The sequence below is a fragment of the Taudactylus pleione genome, unplaced genomic scaffold, assembly GCF_031769625.1.
Source record: "Taudactylus pleione unplaced genomic scaffold, aTauple2 ptg000201l, whole genome shotgun sequence".
Taxonomy (NCBI): Eukaryota; Metazoa; Chordata; class Amphibia; order Anura; family Myobatrachidae; genus Taudactylus; species Taudactylus pleione.
The window spans coordinates 19,390,006-19,417,828 of NW_028284603.1; the positions used below are offsets into that span (position 1 = coordinate 19,390,006).

At 40.0% G+C, this 27,823-nt stretch overlaps 1 protein-coding gene across 1 annotated transcript in view; it reads left to right on the forward strand.

Annotated features, from left to right (window-relative positions):
• THADA (THADA armadillo repeat containing) overlaps window positions 1–27,823 on the forward strand; it is a 732,316-nt gene that overhangs the window by 214,659 nt on the left and 489,834 nt on the right. The window contains 1 exon segment of the mRNA XM_088477279.1: window positions 20,033–20,124. Within this exon segment, the coding sequence (XP_088333405.1) occupies window positions 20,033–20,124 (92 nt within the window).

The following is a 27,823-nucleotide window of genomic DNA, read 5'->3' on the forward strand; positions in this document are numbered from 1 at the left end:
TGAAATTTAAGGAGGGGGAGTCGTGGGTGGTGGACGGATGATTTTACTTTTATTCACTATATTTTTCATTCACTCACATCTTGATTGTTTGAATCTTTTTGTTTGTAGGTTAATTTTCATTAGTTGGGCTATACTGGCTTGAATTCAGTCAACTGTTTCTCCATCTGATGTAAAGGAATAGCAGTATTTAACCCTTGGAGAATCAATGTTTCTTGGTCCTCAATGACAAACAAGTGGCTTCTCTCAGAAGTCATCTAGATTCATAACGATGTATTACAGCACAAATTTCGTCCTTTGTACAGTACAAGCTCCCTAGCTGCCTAGTGTGTCGGGAAAGGGCGGATTTTGCTGTATTTCATTGTATATTACCTACCAGAGAGTTGTATGTCCCTTTACAGTCTGGCAATCCTTGTTTCCAAACAGTTAAAGCAGTCCAATGTACTACTTTTTTTTTTATTATAAGGTCACTCTTTTGGACTGTCTTCCTTCCTGGCTTCTACACACAGGCGTTAAAACAATAACGCTAGGTAGGATATATCTTAAACAACCTCTTGTACATTGTCTTTCTTTTATTTAACAGAAGTTTGTTCAGAAAGTATGTAGAAGTTGTCCAAAGCAGCCAATCACATACTACAGTCATATTATTTTATAGCATTTACTAGATAAATGATAGCTAGAAGCTGATTGTTTGCTAGGACCAACTTTATCACTTGTCCTCTTCAGAAGGTTTGATGCATGATACTGACAGCACAGATGGTGTAATGGTTAGCATTACTGCCTCACTGCACTGAGGTCCTGGGTTTGACTCCAACCATGGCTTTAACTGTGTGGAGTTTGTATATTCTCCCCGTGCTTGCATTGGTTTCCTCCGGGTACACTCCAAAAATATGTTGGTAGGTTAATTGACTTCCAACAAAAAATGAACCCTAGTACGTATAGTATGTGTGTGAGCATGTACACGTGATAGAGAACATAAGCTTCACTGGGGCAGGGAGTGTTGTAAATGGCCAATAATTCTCTGTAAAGTGCTACAGAATATATGTGCGCTATATATAAATAACTGGTAATAAATACTGCAGTGGTAGCCATTTTGTAGGAAATTTTAATCAATGTAAAGTTTGTTGGGAAGCCTGTGTACTGGTCAGGTCCTTTGGCTTACATTATTTTTTATTTTTTTTTATTTTTTTTCAATATATGTTTGTTGGTAGATTTTTTGTTGTTATTTTTGCTTCCAAAAAATCAGTTTGTGAAAAAAACCACATACATTCGGTAACATAGCTTAAAATATAAATCACACATAACAAGTGCTAGACATAGAAATAAATCCACACCTTAACAGCAATAATCAAAAACAGAAAAAAAAACACAATTAAATAAAAGTAATACAAAAAATAGAGAAATGAATACATAAATAAATATTGATCTAACACAGAAAAGAGGGGGAGAAAGAGGATGGTGGGGGAGTGGGAGAGCTGGTGGCTCTTAATTAGAAATATGTAAATGTTCCCTAAAGAACAGCGTCTTAGCAGAAAACAAAAATAATAATTAATTAGAGATGACAGGAAAATAATATCAGAGCTCAATCCACAAATCTTAAATATGTACTAGAAGACTTAAATTCCAACCATGGGTGCCAGGTAGAAATAAACTCGTGATATTTCTCCGGGCCCATTCGGAGATCTTCCATGGACATATCCAAGTCTATACGGGTGAACCACTCCCTAAACGTGGGAGGAGAAGTTGATCGCCAACACATCGGGATCACAGCTTTGGCAGCGCTATTAAGAAACTTTAACAGGGACTTTTATAGTTTGAAATAGGGCCAGGGGATAAATTGAGAAGCCAGAAGGAGTCAGATGGGGTATCTCCACCCACTATAGTCTTAGTAATAGGAATCACCTGGTTCAAAAAGGGACGTAAGAGACTGTAATCCCACCAGATATGCAGTGGGGAGCCTGTCTCCATATCACACCTCCATGATTTGTCCGATAGCCCCGGAAACAGTTTTGCTAGTGTAAGAGGGCATCGGTACCATTGGGACAATACCATAAATTGTGTCTCAATCACAGAATAACTAACCGAGCTAGCAAACGTGTTTTGAAGAATTTTGTTCCAATCACTCTCCTCTAAATCAAGGTGCAGGTCTCGCTTCCAATCCTTTGTGTATTTGGGAAGAGTAGGGTACAAATGTGCAATCAGAAGTGCATAACCCCGTGAGAGAAAATGCGCTGAGAGCAAAGGTGTCAGGCACAAATCCTCAAAGGTAGTCAAAGATCTAGATCCCGCCATGCGAACATCGTTCCTTTGTAGAAAGTGCTTCAATTGGAGATATCTCCAGATCTCAGCCGGAGGGAGTCCCCATGTAGCCTGTAGAGCATGGAAGGAGAGCACAACTCTCCCCCCCCCCTCGATCAGCTGGCCAACTCGCTGCACTCCCTGACGTTTCCAAATAGCAAATGCACTGCCGGCAACACCCGGAGGGAAATCAGGGTTACTGAAGAGGAGGGTCAAGGGGGAGAGAGTGGAGGACACGCACGTTAGTTTGCATAATCTATTCCATTGGGCTAAGGTGGGGCCAATAGTGGGGTGAGAGATAACTGGAACCCTGGACTGGAACCCTGGATCCCCAGGGGTACTGCGCAATGGGAATGGTAAGGGAATGATTCTCAAGATGAACCCACTGTTTGGCGTCATTTGTCCGAGACCACTCCATTATCCTACCCAACACTATGGCGTCATAGTATACTGAGAAATGAGGCAGCTGAAGGCCTCCCATATGTCTGCGTCTGAAGAGAACTGCGTGTTGAAACCTAGGTCTGTTATTTCCCCATACAAAGTCTCTGACGACATTATGTAGCTCTTGGAACCATGACTTGGGGATATGTATGGGCAGGGCTTGTAGGAAAAACAAAACTCTAAGGAGAACATTCAATTTTATTACACTCATTCTACCAAACCATGAGAGCCGCTTGGTACGCCAGTCCCTAAGATCTGAGCGGAGTGTAAGGAGCAATCGTTTAAAATTTACATCTAATAGACGAGAAGAATCAGTATGTAGTGTAAATCCTACTTGAGACTAGTGGCATGCCATGTAAAGGGTAAAGCATGTTTGAGCCCTGCAATAGAGTGTGAGGGTGCCGACACATTCACCGCCATGGATTTAGAAAAGTTTATTTTAAAATTTGAGAGGGAACCAAAGTGATGAAACTCGGCCATCAGGTTAGGGATTGAGATGACAGGGTTAGATAAGAACGGCAATAGGTCATCTGCAAACAGAGCTAATTTATAGTCCGTATCACCCACCTTCAATCCTGTGATGTTAGGATTAAGTCTAATGGTACATGCGAGAGCCTCTATACATTATATAAAAATGAAAGGAGAAAGGGGGCATCCCTGTCTGGTGCCATTACTGATCTTAACCGGGTCCGAAAGGGTACCATTAATCTTAATCCGAGCAGAAGGGAAACGATATAGTGCTAATATTCTTTGGAGACTTGCAGGACCCAGACCCAAGTGTCGCAAAACCCCTTCCATAAATATCCAGCTAATTCTATCGAATGCCTTCTTGGCATCTGTTGAAAGCATCACCACAGGAACAGGACCACCTGAAGCCAGATGAATAAGATCTATAGCTTTAGTGGTGCTATACCGTGCTTCCCTCCCAGGTACAAAACCTACTTGGTCCGAGTGTATTAAGTTAGGGAGCAATGTCTTGATTCTATTAGCAATTAGTTTGCAAACAATTTCACGTCAGTATTGAGGAGGGAGATAGGGCGGTAACTTGCACACTGGGCTGTGATTGAGGAGAAAAACCACACTTGTCTGTAATAGCATTGAAGGTTCGGAGCATTTTAGCTAAGAGGGATCCTTGAAAATTTTATAATAAATTATAGAAAAGTCTTTAAGGGCTGTCTCGAGCTCCAAAAGGGAGAAAGGAGAGTCTAACCAGGAGCTATCTTCTTCTGATAATCTAGGAAGACCAGATTCTCGATGGTATTGGGCCACAAAGTCCTGAGAGGAGGCTAAAGATTCTGGGGACAGTGGATCCCGTAGGTTATATTATTTGGTGTAATAAGCATGGAGTGTGGCAGCAATATCCCTAGTAAGATGGTGTTGGGTCCCCGATGAGTCCTTGACTGTTCGAATATACCAAGTGGCTCTCTGGGCCCTCAAAGCTCTGGCAAGCAACTTGACCGGGTTATTTCCCAATTGGCAGAACCGGTTTCTACAGAGTCGGTAATCTTTTTTAATGTCATCAAAGAGCAAAGCATTAAGGGCAGACCTAGTCTCAATCAAATCAGATAGGATTTGAGGGGAAGGAGAGGACTTATGTGTTGTTTCCAACACTCTATGCTGCTGGAACAGGGCGATTTTCACGTTTGAGCATTGAACCCAGTTGAACAAGTTTCCCCCGTAAAACACATTTATGGGCCTCCCACACTGTGTACCCAGACACCTCAGGTGTCTCATTAAAGGAGAAGTAATCATTAATTGCCTCAACCAGTTGAGACTTACATTGTGGATCAGTTAGAATTTGTTCATTAAGATGCAATGGGGGCGTGGTCAGACCACGTAATAAGGCATATGGCAGTGGAATTAATCAAATGTAAAAATATCTGTGGGAGTACAAAATAATCTAGTCAGGAATATACGTCATGGGGTCTGGAATAAAAAGTGTAGTCCCTGTCCCCCGGGTGTTGGAGCCGCCAGGTGTCAACAAACTGATGGTCATGGAGGGAGCGTCTAATCTTACGATGAGAAGTCAGCGAGTGTCTAGAAGGTGTTCATGAAACATCCACTTCCGGTTGGAGAGACCAATTCAGATCACCCCCAAGAACCGGAATACCTACGACCAGCAGGGCAATCCGATCCAGGACGTTTGAGAGAAAAGATGGCTGATTCTGGTTGGGGACATAAAGATTAATAAATGTATACAGTTGGCCAAATACTGTGCACTTAACCAAAAGTGTCCTGCCCTCCTCCAAAGCTACTGAGGTCACATCTTGAAACGGGAGGTGCTTAGATAACAGAATGGCAACTCTTAGGGATTTGCCTTTAGTGTTATAAAAACAGGTTGGGAAATTGCAATCTTTAAGGGTAGGGGCATCAGCAGACCTAAAGTGCATTTCCTGAAGAAACGCTACATCTGCCTTAGCTGCGAACAGGTCACGTAGAACCCTAGATCTTTTCTCTGGCAAATTTCAAGTTTTTATGTATTTTGAGTAATTCTATGATGTATTTCAATCTAGGCATGCTACCAAGTGTTGCTTCTCTAAGTAAATGGATCCTAATAACCTTTTTTGGCATTGTCTACTAAAATCATAAACTGTTATTCCTATTAAAGTTTTAGTCTGGATGACAGGGATTCAAGTAAATCTTTCTCTGTTCCTGAGGTCTCACTGGTTGTTTTTATACTTAAGTTGGCCTGTACAAATGATCTACTTTAAATGCCAAGCTCCTAAACCAGGCAATAAGTGGTTTTCCTAACCAGAATTTCTTCTCTTTGATCCTCATCCATAACGGTGTCTGTTTGTCCCTCACTGGGTCCCGCGCCTCCACTTTCTTGCTTCGATTGCCTTTGACTGCACCTTCTTTGAGGTTTTGTGATGTCCACCGCTGGCTCCCTACACCACAGCTTCCTGCCCCTGATGACAGCAGGATGTTGAAGCACCTTCTTGTGCTGAACAGTTAGTCAGAGGCCGCCATGATGATATCATTTTTATCAGCAGTGAGAAATATTTTATAGACTTTCAGTAGCTTCCATAATCTAAACAAGCCTTCAGACATTTATTTTTATATATTTTTTTAAGTTATTTCACAGATTTCATCTTGTAGCTGTGATTAGTTATAAGAATTAGAAATTGTAAAAAAAAAAAATTGCCAGTACTGCCTACCGTTGAGTATTCATAATTATTTATAATATATACTTTGATTATATTTTAAGCCAGACTGACTAGACTTTCCAATATAAATACTTAAAATGATGCTGAATCCTAGTACAACAGAAGTTAGTGCCCCTAACTTTAGTTTAAGTCGAGAACTTCAAGAGAGACAAACTAAATTGAGAAATGATGTGGATGTTTTGTTTAACAGTGATATAGTTGATACTGATACTATACATGGAAATTGGACAAATGATGTGTATCAATTAAAACAATTACTGATTAAACAGTCCAAAACATTTTGGAATAAGACTACTTTTGAGAGTTATATTAAACAGTCAATTACACCCAGGGGCCTGAGACCAAGGGTGTTCCCAACCTTTGAACTGGCCTCTGATACACTGAAAATTGAATGGGAAAAGACCCTCACATCTTGCTCATTGAATTTAATTAACATACTGATAAAACATGATGAAATACTTTTGAATAAATACTCACAAGAAATTTCTCTACTGAGTACTAAACTGAAGAATTTTGAAAATCTTGACAGATTCCAAAAAACATATGATAAATATAGATTGGAAGTGGAAAAAAATGAACAAGAAATTATTAATAGAAAGAAATATAAATGACAAAGAGATAAAAATGATTTTCTGTCTAATACGGTCTACAGATGGAGTCATATAATAAAAAGAACACCAGAAAGTAGATCTAACTGTACTACCTCAGATTTAGATTCTTCTGAGAATGAATCTACCGGTGAATGATTTCCTTTATATAGACGACAGAGGGATTTTTTAGGGGTCACTCCCAGAGAAACCAGGGACAATATAGGATTAAGTTCAAGAAAACCAGAAGGGCAAAGAAAAAGAGGATTTCGAGAATGGGGGGAAGAACCTCGGGACCATCGCCGATACAGGAAATAGAAGAAGACGCGCTAAGGATCATAAATCTAACAAGCAGAAACCTTACACCATCACAAATTGAAATCCTTAATAAAGGATTATCCTTTTCACCTACAACATCTTTTAATAGGTTTGAATTTGAAAAAGTTGTTAATCTTTTTGCTAGAAAATTGTTGCTACAAAAATTCTTCATGACTAAAGGGAAACATATGGCACCTGTCACCAAAGCCTTCTCACAAGAAGATCTACAAGCAATCTCCATTCTGGAAGAATTGGAAGAGGAATCTTTACAACAATATATCAATTTAGATAGTACTCCAATTCTACAAGAATCCCTGGTTGTTCCACCAAGTCCCCTAAAGAAAAACTCCTCATCTATGCCAGATATTTCCATCTGTCCACCGGTGAAGGTTTTCATTGACTTAGTGAGTAACGATCTAGATTCATTGCAGAATAATAGAACAAAAATTAAGGATTATGATAACTTGAATAGAGGAGAGAGACAGGCTTTAAAAGAGATGCAGGAATGGAACGATACAATCATCAAGCCTTCGGATAAAGGGGGAAATATTATCCTATGGCCTCGGGATAAATATTTGAAAGAACTTAACCGACAATTGGAGGACAAATCCTGCTACAAAAAAATGGTTTTTAACCCCACAAGAGATTTTTTGGAATCATATAATATTATTATAGAAGGGGCTAAGGATAGTGGAACCATAACCAAAAAGGATTATGATTTCCTCAAAACAGAGAACCCTAAAACTCCTACTCTGTATTTACTGCCTAAGATCCACAAGAATGAGACTGACCCACCCGGTAGACCTATTGTCTCTGGGATGGGCAGTTTAACTGAAAATGCGAGTACATTTTTGGACCATCATCTCAGGAAGCATGTCCTACAATTACCATCTTATATAAGAGATACTCCTGATGTATTAAGCAAGATTCAGGATATATTCCTGAATACTGATTCTTGGCTCATTACCTGTGATGTAGAGAGTCTCTACACGAGCATTAACCATGAATATGGAATTCAGGCTGTAGAGTACTTCTTAAGCATGAATAGCAGTAATGAATTCAACCGTTTCCTCATTTCGCTTTTGCGTTTTGTTCTCACTAAAACTTACTTTGTTTGTAATAACAACTTTTATCTCCAGGTACGGGGGACTGCAATGGGGACTACGTGTGCCCCAACATATGCTAACCTGTACCTGGGATGGTGGGAGAGGGAACATCTCTTTAATGATCAGAATGATTTCTATACCGACCATATCTTATTATGGCTGAGATATATTGATGATCTCCTCATAATCTGGGAAGGTGATATACAATTCTTTGAAAAATTTCTGTCTCAACTCAATTCTAATATTCTTAACTTGAAACTCACCTTTGAAGCAAGTAAAGAGTGAATTAATTTTCTTGATGTCTCACTTACAATTGAAAAGGATGGACACATCTCCTCAGATCTATTTTGCAAAAAACCTCTACAAATAGCATCTTACATAATAAAAGCTCACAATTCCCACCTGTATTGAGAGGATTACCAAAAGGAGAATTCTTACGCATGAAACGGAATTGTTCTGAAGAACATACTTTCCAAGCACGATCACAACAATTAAGTACTAGGTTGAAAGCTGGAGGATATAGTGGAAGAATGATCAGAAAAGCATATAATGACACCAAGATGTATACGAGAGAACAACTAACTCCAATGAAGAAAGTAAAAGAAGAGGAATGCGTAAGATTCATTGGGAGTTTTTGTCATGAATGGAGAAGCATTCAAGAAATATTACACAAACATCTCTATGTATTACATACTGATCAGGATCTAGCAAAGATAATTGGAGATAGAATTCAGATGAGCTGGAGACGATCTAAAAACCTTAGAGATATCTTAGTCCGAAGCCATCTAGAATCCCCGAAAAAACAATTATTCTTGAAAAAAGCATCCAGAAAATGTGGCACTTGTAAAGCTTGCTCAATTATGGTCACCACTACCAGTTTCCGAGACAGATATAATAAAACCTGGCACATTAAGGAGCATATCAACTGTGATTCATCAGGAATTATTTACAACTTACAATGCCCATGTGGTAAGAATTACATCGGTAAGACCAAGAGGCCTCTTAAGCAAAGACTCCTAGAACATATAGGGAGTATGAGGAATGTGGAAAGAAACAGACGGATGTTCAAATCCTTGACACCAGTGGCTAGGCACTTTTTCAAATACCATGAGAGCAACCCGAAGGGCCTAACAGCCTTTGGGATGAAGAAAATTAACCTGAACATCAGAGGTGGTGATGTGGATCGTGAACTCCTGCAACAGGAGACCAAATTCATCTTTCTTATGGACACTCTTACACTGAAAGGTCTAAATGAAGAGAATAGTTACGTGTCCTTTTTGGGTTAATCACACATGAATCTCTCTCCCCTAGGAATATTTAAAAGGCAATTTACATCATCAAACATCCTATCAAAATGGTCTTATTGTAATTTATATATGGTACAATAATCTTGAGTAATTTAGCTGTGCTTTTTATTTTTTAATTTTTTTATATTCATTTTTTTATATTTTTTTTATTATTTATTCACTTTATTATAACCCCAATGTCCTTATGGTCTCAATGAAGGTCTAAATGGAGAGAATGTGTCCTTTTGGGTTAATTATACATCTCTTCCCTAGTAATATCCAAAGGGCAATTTACATAATTAAATATCCTATAATTCTATGGTAATATATACATGATATAATCATGTATAGTTATCTAGCTATGCTACATATTTATTTTTATCATTCTAATGTCTTTATAGTCTTATTATCATAGATATAGTATATCAATATAGTCACAATCTAATGCACACTTTTTGGATTTCATACACTTTTTTTATATTTTCATATTTTAGTTTTGCAAGAATTACACGTTTTTTAATTATTTTGCAATTTATCACTTAATGTAATATTTATATATTACAATACATCACCAATATTTTTTGTTTTAATATTTCATAACAATATATATTTTTTTCACATTTAGATATTCTTTTTATTCACTTTTTATTCACTTATCATGAATTAAGTGAATTTCACTGTCATAATTAAATATAGACACATGTCACTATTCACTATTTATTTTAATCCACTTCATTGTGGATAGTAAATAATATTCACTAATCACCATCTAATGTGCTATATTTTGATATTATTATAGAATATTGACATGAATTCAGTATATGTATTATCATTAAAATATTTTTTTTATTTAGTATAGGTTTTTATTTATTCATTTGTTTAATTACATATGGAATAATATCTGTATTTACACATTGTTTATTCTAACTTGTATATTTACATTGGGTGTAGTAGTATTGTGGAACATTGGAATTATAAATTACTGTTTATTATTGTCTGTTAATATATGAAATAGAATTTATTACTATAATAAGAGCATTTTTTGTCTGAGCATTCGACTATCATCATCCAGCCTAGATTTCATTGTTTTATCTGTTATCCATTGTAGATCCTGGATAGACTCTAGTACTAGCGTTGATCATGTGACTTATGGGATCTATACAAATTAATTGTCATTCGTTTGAGTAATAAAGAAGGAGCTTTAATATTACATCTACATGTATTAATACCCTTCAAATAGTGCTGTATATTACGAAGTTCCACCTATCAATAGTAATGTACAACGAATGTGACTCAGAGTTTGATTACTCCAGACTTAGACTGTATCTATGTATCCAAGATCCATTAGGATCCCTCATGATGACATCATCAGCCCCAGGGCAAGTGGGCACAATGTCAATCCAGGGAGGGAGGCAGAACTAGAAGAGCGTAGGTAGTAATGATTGGTGCATATGGATGCATCAGATACCTGATTGGTGACACAATATGTTTGTAGGTATTTAAGGGAGGTCTGTAAGTCAGCTCGGCTTACCTCGAAAAAGCTTCTTAGCGAAACGCCGCGTCGGTCACGCGGCGCTACCTACCATTTACTAATACGACTGTGTTGTTGTTATGTTATTTATGCCTGCTAATTGTACTATCCATACCTTGAACTTGGAAAGATCCCTCATGCTAGTTGACGTTAGCTCCATTCCAAGCGGAGAGCTATACTCTACATGATCATATAATGGCTGTAACCTCTATAACACCTGATGGGGACGCAGCTTATATGTAATACTGTATAGTTGAATGATCTGCATATTTCTCCCAGAAACACTTTGATAAATCCTAATGAATATATACAATAACAGAGGGCTACTGCATTAAATATATAATATTATCTGATTATATTCATTGTGATCCAAATATATTTAAGGTGTCAGTAACATATTAATACCTCAGTGACTTTAATGATATAAGCATTTTTAAAGAATCACTGCGGAAACACTGAATCATACTCAGGTGTATAATAATAGATCTGACATCTGGAGAGGATACTCATATTACTATAAGCCAATTTTATCTGAATAGAAAATAAAACAGATCAGACATTTGATGAGGATACTAAATACCTGACTGAATAATATATTCCTCTCAGGAACATACTGGCAATATCTATATGAGCTAACAATAGAGGGATACTGAAAATACATCATGTATAACATTGGATATACCTGCTATAAGAATTACCTAGGAAGAATACCACGAATTGGTTAATATATGAATGACTTTATTAATAATATAAATACTTCCATAGAACTTAAGCAGGAGTACTATATAATACCCAGGTATATAACGATAGACCTGATGAGGATACTAAATACCTGATATCCTGAGAGCTTACAATAGAGGGATATTGAAAATATATCATTACATTGAGTATACCTGCCATAAGGATTACTTAGGAAGAACACTACAAACTCGTTAATATGTGAATGACTTTATTAATAATGCAAGTACTTCCATAGAACTTTAGCAGTGATATTGTATAAAAACTACAGACCTGATTGATGTCATAGATGTGATTTAATGTCTCTATTATAACCCTATGAAAGGGTGTATGGGACACTGGGCCTGATTCAGAGCCGGACGCTATTTGCGAACGGTCGTTCAGAAAAAGGGGCCGGCTATTTAAATTGAGCGCTCGCTCTTTGCGGTCTGTTGACGCCTCTATGTCTGAGCGAGCGAACGAAACATGCGCTCGCTATTTTGTAAAGACGCCCCCTGGCCGTTCGCATCATACGTCATCTCCGCTATTTATTAGATTAATCGAGTACATCGAAAGGCGTCTGAACTGCTCGCAGTGCTTGTAGGTTTTACTTCCCGCAATCACTGCGAGCAGTTCAGGCTAAAAGACAACCAAGTGACGTGGTCGATGACGCTGCTTTGTTAATTATGCACACCCATTAAACGCCCGTTTTGACCGTTTGGCCCTTGCTGCTTTCGGATCTCCACTCCCTGTTTTCAAGCACCTTCCCCTGTTACCACCCACAAACGCCTCATTCTGTCGCTCAAATTAGCATGCCCTCGCTGTTTTGCAAGCGCACGATTTCTGACCGCAATGACTGGTTGGCGCATGCGCATTATGACCCATACGCATGCACAGATGTGCGAACATCGCTCGGAGCGAGCGAGCGGCCACGTATGAGCGGCTCTGAATCAGGCCCACTGTCAGATGGACAAGACTCTGTGAAGTCTGAACAGAAATACGGAAAGATTAATGAAATGCAAATATAGCTGGCTCTGGGCCTCATTCAGACCCGCTCGGGAGCGCACAGCGCTCACAAGTGGGTCGATGTTCCCCCACTGCACATGCACTGCCTCTGGCGTGCGCATGCATGAGACAGCGAGCGACGGCAGCTTTGTCGCTCCGCGGCTCACTACAATATGGGGCGGCTGATCGACGTATGAGCGGCTCTGAATCAGGCCCACTGTCAGATGGACAAGACTCTTTCAAGCATTTGAGATATACCTACAACCAGGATAAAATATGTTAGACTAACGTCAATAGCAGGGATTTCTATTCTGATTTGTGTGGTGGTGTATTAGAGTGTGAGAACACTATATACATATATAATTTAATATATACACCCCACTAATATCTATAACAACACCAAGAAATTGTAAGATTAGGTAGGAGTGCTGCTTTGTATGTTCTTTTTAGAACACAATTTTTAAATCACATTCTTATTTCTTTTCACATTATCTATCTGCATTTTATATTTATTTTCACTATTTTGTCTTGATATAATTTGAAAGATATTAGAATCTTATTATTATTTACCAATAAAAGTTAAGTTTTAAGATATATACTAGCTCAGTGCACCATTCTAAGACATTTCCTCTTTCTCTCTCTTTTTTTACCGTTGAGTACCCTCACAAAAAATGCACTACTAGTAATTCTGATATTCCCCTGTTTGTACAGCGCATTAACACAGCAGGTTAGTCTGCGATTGGTTGATGATGTCACAGAGTAAATACAGTACAGTCACGTGGGATATTTAGTCTGCTACTGAATGTTAATGTATGAATGTGAGCACAGGGCAGCCACACAGCCTATGGTGCAGGTAAGTTTGTGATTGGATGTTAATGTCACAGAATCAGCACAGTTGTCTAGGGTTGTCCATTGAAGGGATCACCATTGACTATCTCCATTGATGATGCCATCATTACTCACCATCAAATGTAGGCAAACATTGCTGGGAAACCATTGATGGGTGTCCCTACTAGCACTGACTAGTGCAAGAACATCATATGAGATCTTACACTGCTTTGACAGGCTGTCTCCATTCTGGCTGTGGGTACATATCGGCACCATTCCACGGGCTGACCGAGCAGAATTCCTGCAACACAAACCCTCAAGTCTTGTGGCATCCCGATTATCCCATCCACAGGCTACCCTCAGCCCCTCTTCTGAGTCAGTCACAGAGCCCTTCCCTTTCGCATTTGATCCAGTTGCTGTTGCTGTAAGCTCTCTGTGGGTACTACAATTCAGTCACCATGCACATTAAGGTCTGTAAATATAGAGTAAAACTTAGCACAGGGGGTGGTCTCTGTCGACATATACCCCTCTCTCTTCACCCCTCCATGCCAGACATTAGTCCAGAGAAGGTGAAAGCACACAGTACAAGGAGCTTGGGTGGCCGGCATAACTAAAAAGAGGAGGGAATGAAAGCTATTAGAAGGGTAGACATTTTGTTTTTAAGTTTGATATGCAAAAGAGCAATGCTTTTAATGAGGATACATTTACAGAGGTAATTCCCACATACACCTGCATTTCATACTAGGTGGCATTAGATGGGTCATGGGGAATGATGATGAGGTTGGAGAGGTTGATGACTGGGTGCCATGATCTGCCCACCCCTCATCTGCACCCAAACACTTCTTGTCACGTCGTCACACATTCATTTGCAGCACTGAACCTCACACTAGGCTGCCGCTCCTTCTTAGGACCTACTCACTCACTTTCCATTTACTGTGCTGGTCTGACCAAACATCGGTACAAAACCATCAATGGCCGATGGACAACCCTAGTTCAGTCACACTGTCTCTGTGGCAGTTTGGTCTGTGATTGGATGGTGATATCACAGAATAACCACAGTGCAGTCAGTCTATGTAGCAGGTTAGCCTGTGATTGGATAGTGAGGTCACAGAGTGAGCACATTGCAGTTACACAGTCCATATGTAGCAGGTTAGTCTGTGCCTGCCTGGTAATGTTAGTGAATAAACACAGGGCAGTCACACAGTCACTGTAGCAGGTTAGTCTGTGACTGGATAATAATGTTAGAGTAGGGTCAGATTTGGTTTATCACTTTCTACTATTTAATTTATTGTGCTATGTTATGAAATTAAGGGTAATGTTTGCCCTTTAAGGTTAGAGGGCCTCCCAAGTGGCCTCTGAAGTGTATCTGTTTGCCTATATCTCTGACCTAATATTAAATGGCTTTTGGAACAACCATATGGTACTGTGGGCTTCAGAGACCATGTTTAGTTGGATTTGAGGAGTATAGCTAGAGTAGATTCTAGGCTACCGCAAATGTTGATGGTGCGACCAATGTTGCATTGATGTTGGAGTGTTTACAATCTCCATTGCAAATACACAGACCACGCAGCCTGAAAGTGGGCATCTTACCACTCATATACTCCATCACACCGTTCAGCACAAAGAGAAGGCTCAGATTAGCATTTGCATATTTCAACAACCGCTATTGTAAGAACAGCTGCATCAGGACCGGTATATAGGAACCAATTTGATGTCTCCAGATTGTCTGACTGGCTTCAATGTTCTACTATAAGTTAAAACTATGAAGTCTTTCTAGCTGTAGCTGTATAGGAGAATTACTGTATCTTTAGCATTAATATTAAATTTAAGTGAATGGAGACGAGGGACTTTTGCTGGTTCACTAAACCTTTGAAATCCTCTGGACATCTGGATTTTGTTTCATTCATCAGAAAGAGTATGAAACACTAATGCATATTAGTCATTTTTAAGATGCATTATACCAGGGTTAAATATGCTTGTTTTGGTTCTCATTCGTCATCTCTGTCTGTCTTAGTTTTGAAAGAGTGGTGAAAGCAGCTGGAGCTAGTTTATCAAAGTGATCACCATAGTGCAAAGTATTTCATGAGAGTGGGCTGATCTTCTGGGAGGTAGTGACCTGTCCCCACCCTTGAGGTTACATTATTGATTGTGGCTCCATGTGGCTGGATCAGTGTCATGATAGAAGGAGGTGCCTAGTGGCAAGCCGTAAGCCTCAGACTGATAATTAGATAGTGAAAGATACAGGAACCCCCAGCAGTACTTGCTAGTGACGTGAGGTTCCTGCTACTTAAGATTCTTGTCAATTGCTCCTGTAAATATTAAACAACATACACTCAAGTGGATCTCTATCTGCTGTGCCATTGGTAAACTAAGCCTCTTTTTATGTATTATTAAAAAATAAGTCCAAATTAATATTACATTTTTGTAAACTTTCATTCGTGGTTGTCCAATAATTTTTCATATTGCACCCCGTATAAATTGCAACCTCGTTTACTGTGCTCTGCTTCTAAACTCCTGTTCAAATTTTTTATATCTCATGCCCTTTTGCCTATACACATACAAAGTGTATATTCAATAATTCATATAAATAAAAATAGGTTACTATAAAACTCGAATGGCCTCGTAGGTACGATAAGAATGAGCAAAGCTGTCAAACTTGGCAACAGCTGTCACATTTTATGAATATGAACGCAGAGAACCCAGTGAGTAAATGAGACACAAATCCGCTATCAGTGGGAATTCAAAGTTGAAAACACGCCGACTTTGCAGAGCAGAGCAAGATAAGCATCATAAACTGATTACTGGTACTGAGGGTTAGAATACGCCTTTGTCCTCAGACAAAAGCAACTGCTTTCTACACAAAGTTGCATTTTGGATCAGTTTTCTGGCTGATTAGAATGCCAAACACTTGGGGCAGAAAGTTTTCGCTGAATGTCCAGTAAGCAGCCACTCAAGGACACTGCCTATGGGACAATAGTACAAAGGGATGGAGCACTGTTGCTTATTTTTTTCGTAGGTGGCGAAAAGTTTTGTTACCTTGAAGATCTTCATATCTATCTATTCTGTTGAGAATATGACGTGTGAGGAATGTGCATTAGAGACGGCCATTTAATAGAGTTTGCGGTTGGAACTGTAGAAACATACAGTATTTTTTTTTATAAGTTTACTTAGTCAATGTTATAAAAATATTCCAATAAAAACCAACTACTGTTAAATTACATGCAGTTCTTCAAACATCTTTCAGTCAAGGAACCAATAAAATCATTTTATTTAAAATGTAATGTTGTTTTCCATACCCTAATTTAATGGTTTGTACTGTCTTCTGGCAACATCTATTTAATAACTGTGTAAGGTCTCTCCCGTCTCCATAAGCATATGGGGTATCGTATGTATGGGAGCGAGGGTGGCGGGGCAGAGCAGCAGATAGAAAGGGTGGGGAGGTGACCCGGCATATGACGTTTCCTTTTGCTAGTATAATAATATTTGTATATCAGGGCAGAACAGATGGTGTAATGCTTAGCATTACTGCCTCACAGCACTGAGGTCATGGGTTCGACTCCCACCACGGCCCTAACTGTTTGTATATTCTCCCTGTGCTTGCGTGGGGTTCCTCCAGGTACTCCGGTTTCCTCCCACACTCCAAAAATATACTGGTAGGTTAATTGGCTCCCAACACAAATTAACCCTATGTGTGCGCACATGTGGTAGGGAATATAGAGTGTATGATCCACTGGGGCAGGGACTGATGGGAATGGCCAAATATTCTCTGTAAAGCGCTACGGAATATGTGTGCGCTATATAAATAACTGGTAATAATAATAATCGATTTTTCTCTATATTTCAGTTATATATTTCTATCATCATTCAGAGTTTTTTTTACCTTGCCTTGGGTTACAGCATAGCTCTGCTGTTGCTCGTCGTAATAGATACACTGGGCAATGCTGATATATACAGATTTGTCTGGTTATAGATCAAATAAACCCAAGAAGGAAATGTATTAAACTTCTAAGGAGCAGGCAAGTGGAGAAACTACCCATAGCAGCCAATCAGCTTTTAGCTAGCATTTATCAAGTACATTCTACAAAATGAAATGTAGAAGGGGATTGGTTGTATGCACAACAAACTTCCTGTCTATGCAAGGCAAATACTGTACGTTAATTGGTTCCCCACAAAAATTAACCCGTGTGTGTGTTCGCATGTGGTAGGGAATATAGATTGTAGGCTCCACTGGGGCAGGGACTGATGTGAATGGCTAAATATTCTCTCTGTAAAGCGCTGCGGAATATGTGTGCGCTATATAAATAACTCCTAACAATAATATTCTGCTTTGCAGCAAATGTAACTGCAATTTCAAATGGTGGCACTGGTGCACCTCTTTTAACTTGTTTAATCTGGCTTGTGTCGGCTGTTTTCCTAGGTGCTTTGCACCAGGTGTGCTAGGTGACTGTCTCCCCTTTAAAAGCAAAGTTGCTGTGAGCTTTAAACCAGTTAACACTAATGTGATAGTTATTTCCATGTTATATTTCTGAGCAATAGAGTAGGGACTTGCAGTAATGTGGGGTCCCTTGACGGGGCTGCAAGCTAAAATGCATTGATCAATTCATGAACCAAAACCCCACTGTTTATTATTATTGTTAGTTATTTTGGTGAGTGCAGAGCCCCTGTGATTGCTATTTAGCAATGTGGACATATACCATGTTGCACCCCAAATCTAGGAATGGTGAGTGCCGTGGATTAGTGCATTTTATGTATGTATGTGTATGTGTATGTATATATATATATATATATTGATATATATATATATATATATATATTGCCAAGTTTAACAGACTGCGTAATTTATTCATGTTTGTCATTCCTGAAAAATGATCCTGTAGTTTGGATGGGATCATCCTTTGTTACGACAACCATTTGGGACCACATATTTCACTATTTTCCAAATATCAGTCCTTATGAGGCAAAAGTGGTAATTTTACATATACATTTGTGAATGTCATTAGTAATATAAGGCACGCCTAACTTAAAATGATAATTCCACTTATGTTTTCTTTTGGAATTTAGAAGTTAAAAACTACCCCTTACTTACCGCTGTAATGGTGGTAAGCCGGTTCTAGAGGTCTTTCTGTGTTTCCCATGTACAAGTGTAACTGTCCTTGCTCTCTGGACAACGTACAGCTAGTATGACAGAGTCCTGTCTCATCTAGAGCTACTCATTAGACATCTGGTGACTGCCTTCCCTTTTACCGAGCCAACCTTCATTTTCATATACACCAATTAGCCATAACATTAAAACCAATAACAGGTGTAGTGGATAACATTGATTATCTTGTTACAATGGCACCTGTCAATGGGTGGGATATATTAAGCGGCAAGTGAACACTCAGTTCTTGAAGCTGATGTGTTGGAAGCAGAAAAATCGGTAAGCGTAAGGATCTGAGTGACTTTGACAAGGGCCAAATTGTGATGGTCAGAGCATCTCCAAAATGGCAGGTCCTGTAGGGTGTTCCCGGTATGCAGTGGTTAGTCCCTTGCCGCAGACCGGTCAGAGTGCCCATGCTGACCCCTATCCACTGTCAAATGCAGCTTGAAAGAAGCAATGAAAGTAGGTGGCTTGGTCTAATGAATCACATTTTCTTTTACATCATGTGTGCGTTGTTTACCTGGGGAAGAGATGGCACCAGGATGTACTATGGGAAGAAGACAAGCTGACCAAGGTTGTGATGCTCTGGGCAATGTTCTGCTGGGAAACCTTGGATCCTGGCATTCGTGTGGATGTTACTTTGACACGTGCCACCTAATAATATTGCAGATAAAGAACATCCCTTCATGGCAACTGTATTGCCTGATGTCAGTGGCCTCTTTCAGCTGGCTAATACGCCCTAAAGTACAGTACAGTACAAAAATTGTTTAGGAATGGCTTGGGGAACAGTAAAAGTTCAAGGTGTTGACTTGGCTTCCAAATTCCCCACAACTCCATCCGATCAATCATCTGTGGAATATGCTGGAAAAACAAGTCTAAGCCAATGAGTCCCCACCTCGCAGCTTTCCAGACTTATAGGATCGTCTAGTAACATCTTGGTGCCAGATACCAGAGGAGACCTTCAGAGGTCTTGTGGAGTCCATGCCTCAACAGGTTAGAGCTGTTTTGGTGGCATGAGGGGGACTTAAACAGTATTAGGCAGGTCGTTTCAATGTTATGCTTGATTGGTGTATGCCATATAGTTTTTTTTTAAATTAATAACATGCTAGTACAAGGCCCACAGACGGCATTGGTGGTGACCCACTGGATCATGTAACATACAGGCACATAGTATTCTGCATTTATGTTTTACCTATTGAATTCCACTCAAATCTGAGTTTCTTGTTTCAAGTCACATCTCAGACTTTTTATCAACTTGTATTTTCTTGTTTCAAGACCCTTTACACTCTGCTATAGAAATATCTGATTTAACATAATTCTGACCCAGGAGATGAAGTAATTGAACACATACCTACTTTTGTGTGTTTTTTGTTAGCGGAGGTGTTGTTATAGGTATGTTAAAAAATTCCTTTACAAGCATTAAAATCTGGTTTGCAGCCTGGTTCGGAGATGGGGTGGACTTTTAGCACCTCAGAATAGTGTAAGTGCATGTCTGTCTTTTCATTTACTTTTCCTTTCTGGGGTGTTTTTTGAAAAGAAAATACTGTAGGCATCTGCAAGCCGTCTTCCCCCGTGTGATATTTTGTTTTAACTGTTTTCTGTTTATATTAGGTGAGAAATTCCTCCACACTTCTCTTCAGCACGTTGATTACACGAATATTTGGAGTCAAAAGAGGAAAAGATGAACGCTCCAAAAAAAATAGGTAAGCACCACTTGAAACGAAGATCACTTGTGAAAAACAATATCTCGGCCAACACCAATTTGAGAAGGTTGCTGGCTTTCTGGGATTTATCTGCCGAGTAATGTTACAAAAAAACCTTTCTACTTGTTTCTTGTTTCCTAAGTTTGCCAAGCCTAAAAACCTGGTCTCAGAATGCACTCCTTCTAAATGTAATATTAAAAAAAAAAAAAAGGATCTTGCCAAACATATGAAATTAATCGGTTTTGATGTCACCCGTCTGCAGTTTATTAGCACTGCATAAGCTTTAAGTAAATCTAATTCTAGAGCAAGGCTACAAAGTCATGGCTGCTGGCGCCGCTTCGAAATTTAGGATACTGGATAATTTTATTTTATGCTGTTTGTTGATATATTCTGCATATGATTTTAGTGGTATATTGTAGCTAATCAGCTGATCTGTTGGAACCATCTTTGTTTCATTTATGTTTTGTCTTTCTTGAAATTCTTTTTTATGTGAAGGTGTAAAGTCAGGCAGGATTAAAAAACAACTGAAAGTGAATGTGTCTTCATACATGCAACATTAGCTGTAAATTAAGTTTAGAAAATGAGTACAGCTCCGTACACATGGAGCGTTCAGATATCGTTGTCTGATCGTCCTGCATGTGCTGGATGTTCGATATCGAGCAATATTGGGAGCAATATACATCTGATTTTCTTCCAACTCTGCATCAGACCCATGATGTACACATTAAACTGTGGCAAAATATGGACCTGGCTTGTTTCATTATAGGTAAAATCTATGGGGCTGTTTATAAATACAGCATAGCCTCTCTGCTGATTGGCATACAGTGTATAACCATGTGCAGAGTATGCCATAAAAGTCAGTCTTTGGAAGCTTTGATACATTTCCCTCTAGGAGAAGCCGGATCCTACACAAGTGGATCTTGGGTTTATAGAGCAGTTGGGTTTGCACATGTTTGATGTTTTACTTTTATTATTGCTTTGCCATATGCAACCTATGTTGATGCTCAATGATTTGTCATGCTTAACATCTCCAAAAAGCTTCACATCCTGCTTTGTAAGGAGTATTTCATTTGTCCTCACCTTTAACGGTATATAAATAAAATGTATGAATTTCATCCCATGAAAACTTTGTATCGGGTCTATTACAGAAAACACATTGTTTTTATATGAATTACTTACGTCTTGAGTTTTAAATTATAGTGTTTTTAATAAAAATTTACTGTGTCACACATAGATGTTTGTCAAGAGGTATAAAGTGAGCAACGTTGGGTCGCAAGTTTAGAGCAATATTTTGAATCCCCTTTATACGGAGGCAGGGAAGAATGTGTCCTCTGACTTAGTTTAATATAATTTTAAATGCCAGTTTAAACACTTCTGAGGACACCCACTAATAATCTTAGAGGGAACTCTACACCAAATCCTACCTGCGGTTTCTTGAATGAAGTATTATAGTGATAAATAGAATACACTGCATTATGAAAGACAGCACTTCTCGCCTTATAGTGTATTGACCATCCATGAAAGAATTTAGTGTTTAAGGGCTTAAAGGGGCACATTTGTTTCACTTCTGGATTGGAACGTCTCATATCTCTGTAATTTAATCACAATAAATAGAGTGGTCCTCTTGAACTATGAACAAGCTGAAGCGGTTATGATTTAGGTCAGTTCTAGTATCTACAGTTTAATGTAGTTCATAATAAGTTCAGAACAGGCTTTCTGAGTTACTTATCTGTAGTCGAGGGCAGTATTCCATATTTTTTTTTTCTGTTTAATTCATATGTTTATTGTACTTCAGTAGATACGAACTATAGTATAGAAAACATATATACTATAGTAGAACTCGTGTACAAAGAAACTTTATAAGTAGCCTTCACAATTGATCATTGTTACGTGTGTGTGATGCGCAGTGTGACACACTGTAGAAAAGGAATGGTAAGGAAGAGGTGAAGTGAAAATAGCAGATAGTCATGTCTACTGGGATCATGTGAAGGAGGAGCAGTAATTAAAGAATGGCAACAGCAGGCCTCATATTTTTTATTTTTTTTATTTTTCTGTAAGTCATACCTAAAGTATTATTACCAGGTAATATTAAGTGTAAATCTATATATATATATATATATATATATATATATATATATATATATATATTAGGGGTGAGCGGGTTCGGATTTCTGAAATCCGAACCCCCCCGAGCCCCCCCAATCCGAGTCAGGCTCGACTTTTCCCGCCTGACTCGGATCTGAAATCGAGGCAAAACGTCATCATCCCGCCTTCCGAGTCTCGCGGGTTTTGGATCCTATATAAGGTACCCGCGTCGGCGCCATTTTCTCACTCGGCTGTGGACAGTGAAGAGGGAGGGTGGGAGTTAGGGCTGGCTGGGCTGTGTAGTGTAGTGTAGTGCAGAGTAGTGTTGTGCTGTGCTGCGCTGTGCTGCTGTTGTCCACTACTTCAAAGTCCATAGGGGCTGGCTGTGTTGTGCTGTGCTGCTGTTGTTAATAGGGGCTGTGTCCACTACTTCAAAGTCCATAGGGGCTGGCTGGACTGTGTTGTGCATTCAGTTCTCCATAGGGGCTGTGTCCACTCCAAAGTCCTGTGCAGTGTCCCAGTCCTAAAGGGGTGCTGTAGTGTTGTCCAGGGGGTGCTCTGTCCATCAGGGGTGCTCCCCCCAAGTGCTAAAAAAATAATATATTTTCTGTGTTTGTGAATTGTGTGCGCAGTAGATGCACGTTCATCAACAAAGTAGTGCCAAGCGTGCGCCTGTGTCATAAGTAAAGGGCCGGCTGGCTTGACCGTTAAAGGGTGCTGTAACCCCCAAAGTACACTCCAGTCCAAACCAAAAAAAAAAATATTTTCTGTGTTTGTGAATTGTGTGCGCAGTAGCTGCACGTGCATCAACAAAGTAGTGCCAAGCGTGCGCCTGTGTCATAAGTAAAGGGCCGGCTGGCTTGACCGTTAAAGGGTGCTGTAACCCCCAAAGTACACTCCAGTCCAAACCAAAAAAAAAAATATTTTCTGTGTTTGTGAATTGTGTGCGCAGTAGCCGCACGTGCATCAACAAAGTAGTGCCAAGTGTGCGCCTGTGTCATAAGTAAAGGGCCGGCTGGCTTGACCATTAAAGGGTGCTGTAACCCCCAAAGTACACTCCAGTCCAAACCAAAAAAAAATATATTTTCTGTGTTTGTGAATTGTGTGCGCAGTAGCCGCACGTGCATCAACAAAGTAGTGCCAAGTGTGCGCCTGTGTCATAAGTAAAGGGCCGGCTGGCTTGACCATTAAAGGGTGCTGTAACCCCCAAAGTACACTCCAAACCAAAAAAATATATATTTTCTGTGTTTGTGACTTGTGTGCACTGTAGCTGCACGTGCATCAACAAAGGAGCAGCGCCAAGCGTGCGCCTGTCCCATAAGTAAAGAGCCGGCTGGCTCATTTCTTAAAGGGTGGTGTAACCCACAAAGTGCACTACTCTCCAGCAAAAATAAAAAAATATTTTCTGTGTTTGTGTGCGCTTTAGACGCACATATATATCAATATAACATAAATGGAGGACCAAACTTTCTCCGATAAAAAATAAAATAGGGAAAGATCAAGAACCACTTCCTCCTAGTGCTATTGCTGCTGCTGGGAGTTGTTCATCATCCCAGAGAGGAAGTAGGAACATCACTACTTTTACTAAACAATTGACCCTCCAACAGTCCCTAGCGATGAGGATGAAGTACGACAGCAGTCATCCTGAAGCAAAACGTATAACTGAGGCCTTGACTGCTATGTTGGTGTTAGACGTGCGTCCGGTATCCGCCATTAGTGCAGTGGGATTTAGACAATTGATGGAGGTAGTGTGTCCCCGGTTCCAAATCCCGTCTAGATTCCACCTGCATCCTCAAGCAGCAGCGACAAGCGTGCGTCTGTCTGTTAAAGGGTGGTGACACCCTCAAAGTGTGCTACACAAACAATTAAAATATTGTTCTTTTTTTTTCTGTCTTTGTGAATTGTGTGGGCTGTAGCCGCACTTGCATCCTCAAAGCAGCAGCGACAAGCGTGCGTCTGTCTGCTAAAGGGTGGTGACACCCTCAAAGTGTGCTACACAAACAATAAAAATATTGTTCTTTTTTTTTCTGTCTTTGTGAATTGTGTGGGCTGTAGCCGCACTTGCATCCTCAAAGCAGCAGCGACAAGCGTGCGTCTGTCTGTTAAAGGGTGGTGTAACCCTCAAAGTGCTCCAAAAAATAAAAAACTATTTTTTTAATGTGTTTGTGACTTGTGTGCGATGTAGCCGCACCTGCATCAACATAGTAGCAGCGCCAAGCGTGCGCCTGTGTCATAAGTCAAGGGCTGGTTTGGACATCTGGTCCGGACTGAAGGACGTGCCAACAATTTCTGACAAGTCTACTGTCACTGCATATGATACTGTCCTCAAAGCAGCAGCGACAAGCGTGCGTCTGTCTGTTAAAGGGTGGTGACACCCTCAAAGTGTGCTACACAAACAATAAAAATATTCTTCTTCTTTTTTCTGTCTTTGTGAATTGTGTGGGCTGTAGCCGCACCTGCATCCTTAAAGCAGCAGCGACAAGCGTGCGTCTGTCTGTTAAAGGGTGGTGACACCCTCAAAGTGTGCTACACAAACAATTAAAATATTGTTCTTTTTTTTTCTGTCTTTGTGAATTGTGTGGGCTGTAGCCGCACTTGCATCCTCAAAGCAGCAGCGACAAGCGTGCGTCTGTCTGTTAAAGGATTACATCGGTGACAGCATCCAAGTAGGCATGTCAGACAGTCCGTACCTGTACTGGCAGGAAAAAGAAGCTATTTGGAGGTCCCTGTACAAACTGGCTCTATTTTACCTGAGTTGCCCCCCCTCCAGTGTGTACTCCGAAAGAGTGTTTAGTGCAGCCGGGAACCTTGTCAGCGAAAGGCGTAGGAGGTTGCTTCCACAAAATGTGGAGAAGATGATGTTCATAAAATGAATTATCAACTCTTCCAGGGAGACCAGCCTCCAGAACGTACAGAGGGACCTGTGGTTCCAGCGGGGACGTATTAATACTCTGTGAGGATGAGGATGTACACACTGAAGAGGGTGAGGAATCGGTGGATGAGGAGGATGAGGATGACATCTTGCCTCCGTAGAGCCAGTTTGTGCAGGGACAGATTAATTGCCAGCTTGTTTTGTGGGGGCCCAAACGAACCAATAATTTCAGCCACAGTTGTGTGGCAGACCCTGGCCCTGAAATGATTGGTTTGTTAAAGTGTGCATGTCCTGTTTATACAACATAAGGGTGGGTGGGAGGGCCCAAGGACAATTCCATCTTGCACCTCTTTTTTTTCTTTGCATTATGTACAGTTTGGGGCCTAGTTTTTCAAACTGCCATCCTGTCTGCCACTGCAGTTTCACGCCTAGATGGGTCACGTGTTTGTGCCGCCCACTCGTGTCGCTTAGCATAGTCATCCAGCTACCTCGGTGCAACCTTTTGGACATAAAAACACTATTGTGAGGTGTGAGGTGTTCAGAATAGACTGGAAATGAGTGGAAATTAAGGTTATTGAGGTTAATAATAGCATAGGAGCAGAAAAACCTACAAATTCTGTGATTTTAGCTGTTTTTATGCTTTTTTAAAAAAAAATACAGATCCAAAACACAAAACCCAGAACCCAAAACACGGAAGGGTGGTTTTGGCAAAACCAATCCAGATCCAAAACACGAAGAAAGATCCAGATCCAAAACCAAAACACAAAACACGAAAAGTGGCCGGTGCACATCCCTAATATATATATACGCTATGTGTCACTGTTCAGCCCGACCAGTGAGAAACACGGCACTACAGGATTTCTGCGGATAGCCAAAGAATTTTTTTTATATGTCAGTTGTAAAAAGTCAATCATACATCATAATCCTCATGGGTAAAAAGTCAACGTTTCTGGGCCGCAGAGGAACCCGTCATCAGGACAGAGGAGATGTACGGAGAATGTCCGTGAGAAGTAATAGTGATGGATTCTTACAAATATATATATATATGTGTGTGTTAATAAATATATATGGTCCCAAAATTGCTGGCACTCAAAATAATGTCCATATCTGATCCTGGTGCCTGAATCCAGAGTGTAGATGCACTACTTCAAAGGAAAAGAAACAGCACTCCAATGGTACAATTGCTGATGAAATATTTTATACTAGCGACCTACCCAGGTTTCGCACTGGAGCAATAGTGACAATGCGACAGAGCGACAAATCTTATATATAAAATGTATTGGTCTGTTTAGATTCTGGACAAGTTTTAGGGGGGTTAGGGTCACGCTTGGACCTCCCGTTGGTGTACTCTGGGCAGAACTTTGACCCGGGGAGCCTGTTCTGGGCCTTCCACTGGAAGGATTTGGACAAAAACTTAACAGAGTGGTGACATTGGATCCCAGAAGACATACTAGGGGGTTGAGGTCCCGGTCAGACCTCCCGCTGGTGCACGCTGTGCAGAACTTTGACCTGGGGAGCCTGTTCTGGGCCTTCCACTGGATGGATTTCAATGAAAACTTCACAAAGGGATGACAATTGCTCTGGGATGCCTAAACTTAATAACTTGAAGATTTAAACCTGGGCAACGCTGGGTACTTCAGCTAGTATGTATTGTGACAGGATCACCAGAGATAGCGATAGTGAGCCATGGATTCTGTGTGGGGCTGGAGGGATCCGCCCACACAGGGAATTAAAGCCAGGTGTTAGCTCACCTAATTTCTGCCCAGTGGATTCAGTCCAGGGAGCAGACGGAGCCCACTAGACCTGTGAAGACAGGTAAGGCTACCAAACTCTGAGACTGAGCTTTGTTACCTGCAAGAAAGCAGGCCAGACTATGAGGCTGTGGCAGCCAGCCAACTAATGACCAGGCTGGAGCCTATGTTAACCTGCAGAAAGCAGGACTAAGCTGACTTTTGACTCTTATTTGCAGACTAGCTGCTCAAGGTAGCCAGGGACGAAGAAGTGAGTCAGTGCCCTGATTAGGGGCTAGGCGTTTGTTGTATTCTTTCTACAGTATGCTGAAAGTAAATCACTTTTCTTTTATTTAAAACTTGAAAAGTTATGTGTGGACCCTGAGTAAAGCACCTAACACTGCACCATTGACACTCTACCAAGCTAATTACCCCAAATCATCACGGTATGTGTGTGTATGTATGTAATATATATATATATATATATATATATATATATATATATATATATATATATATATTAGTCCCAAGACTATGTACCATACTTAAATTACTGTACTGTATGCATGTAGACAAATTCCATAAAAAGGTAGCTGACAAACCATAACAAAAGCATCAACATATTGCTTAGGTGCAGTAGAGTTAATACGTATATTAAACTACTAGTTTATTTGGCAATGAGCTATACTGAAAGTGAGAGGCTCCTGCTCTTCAGACTTTACAGTCTGTGTTTTAGTGCATTTCCATAATTGAAGTCCGTTCTTAGTTTACTTTTATAAAAAAATTTTCTTACTGTTACTTTTTTATATTAGAATAAGCTCTTCTGGTCAGGGCATCCCCTTGCAATGCTCCACCTCTTCTACCTTACACATTCCTCATCAGGTTAGTAAATTGTGGGCTGAGGACCCGTATGAAGATGTTGAGAAGTGCACAATGGGGTGCAGCCTCTTAACAATATTCCAATGTTTTTATTAAAGGAGTAATGATTGAGTTTAGAAATGCTGTGTATAAT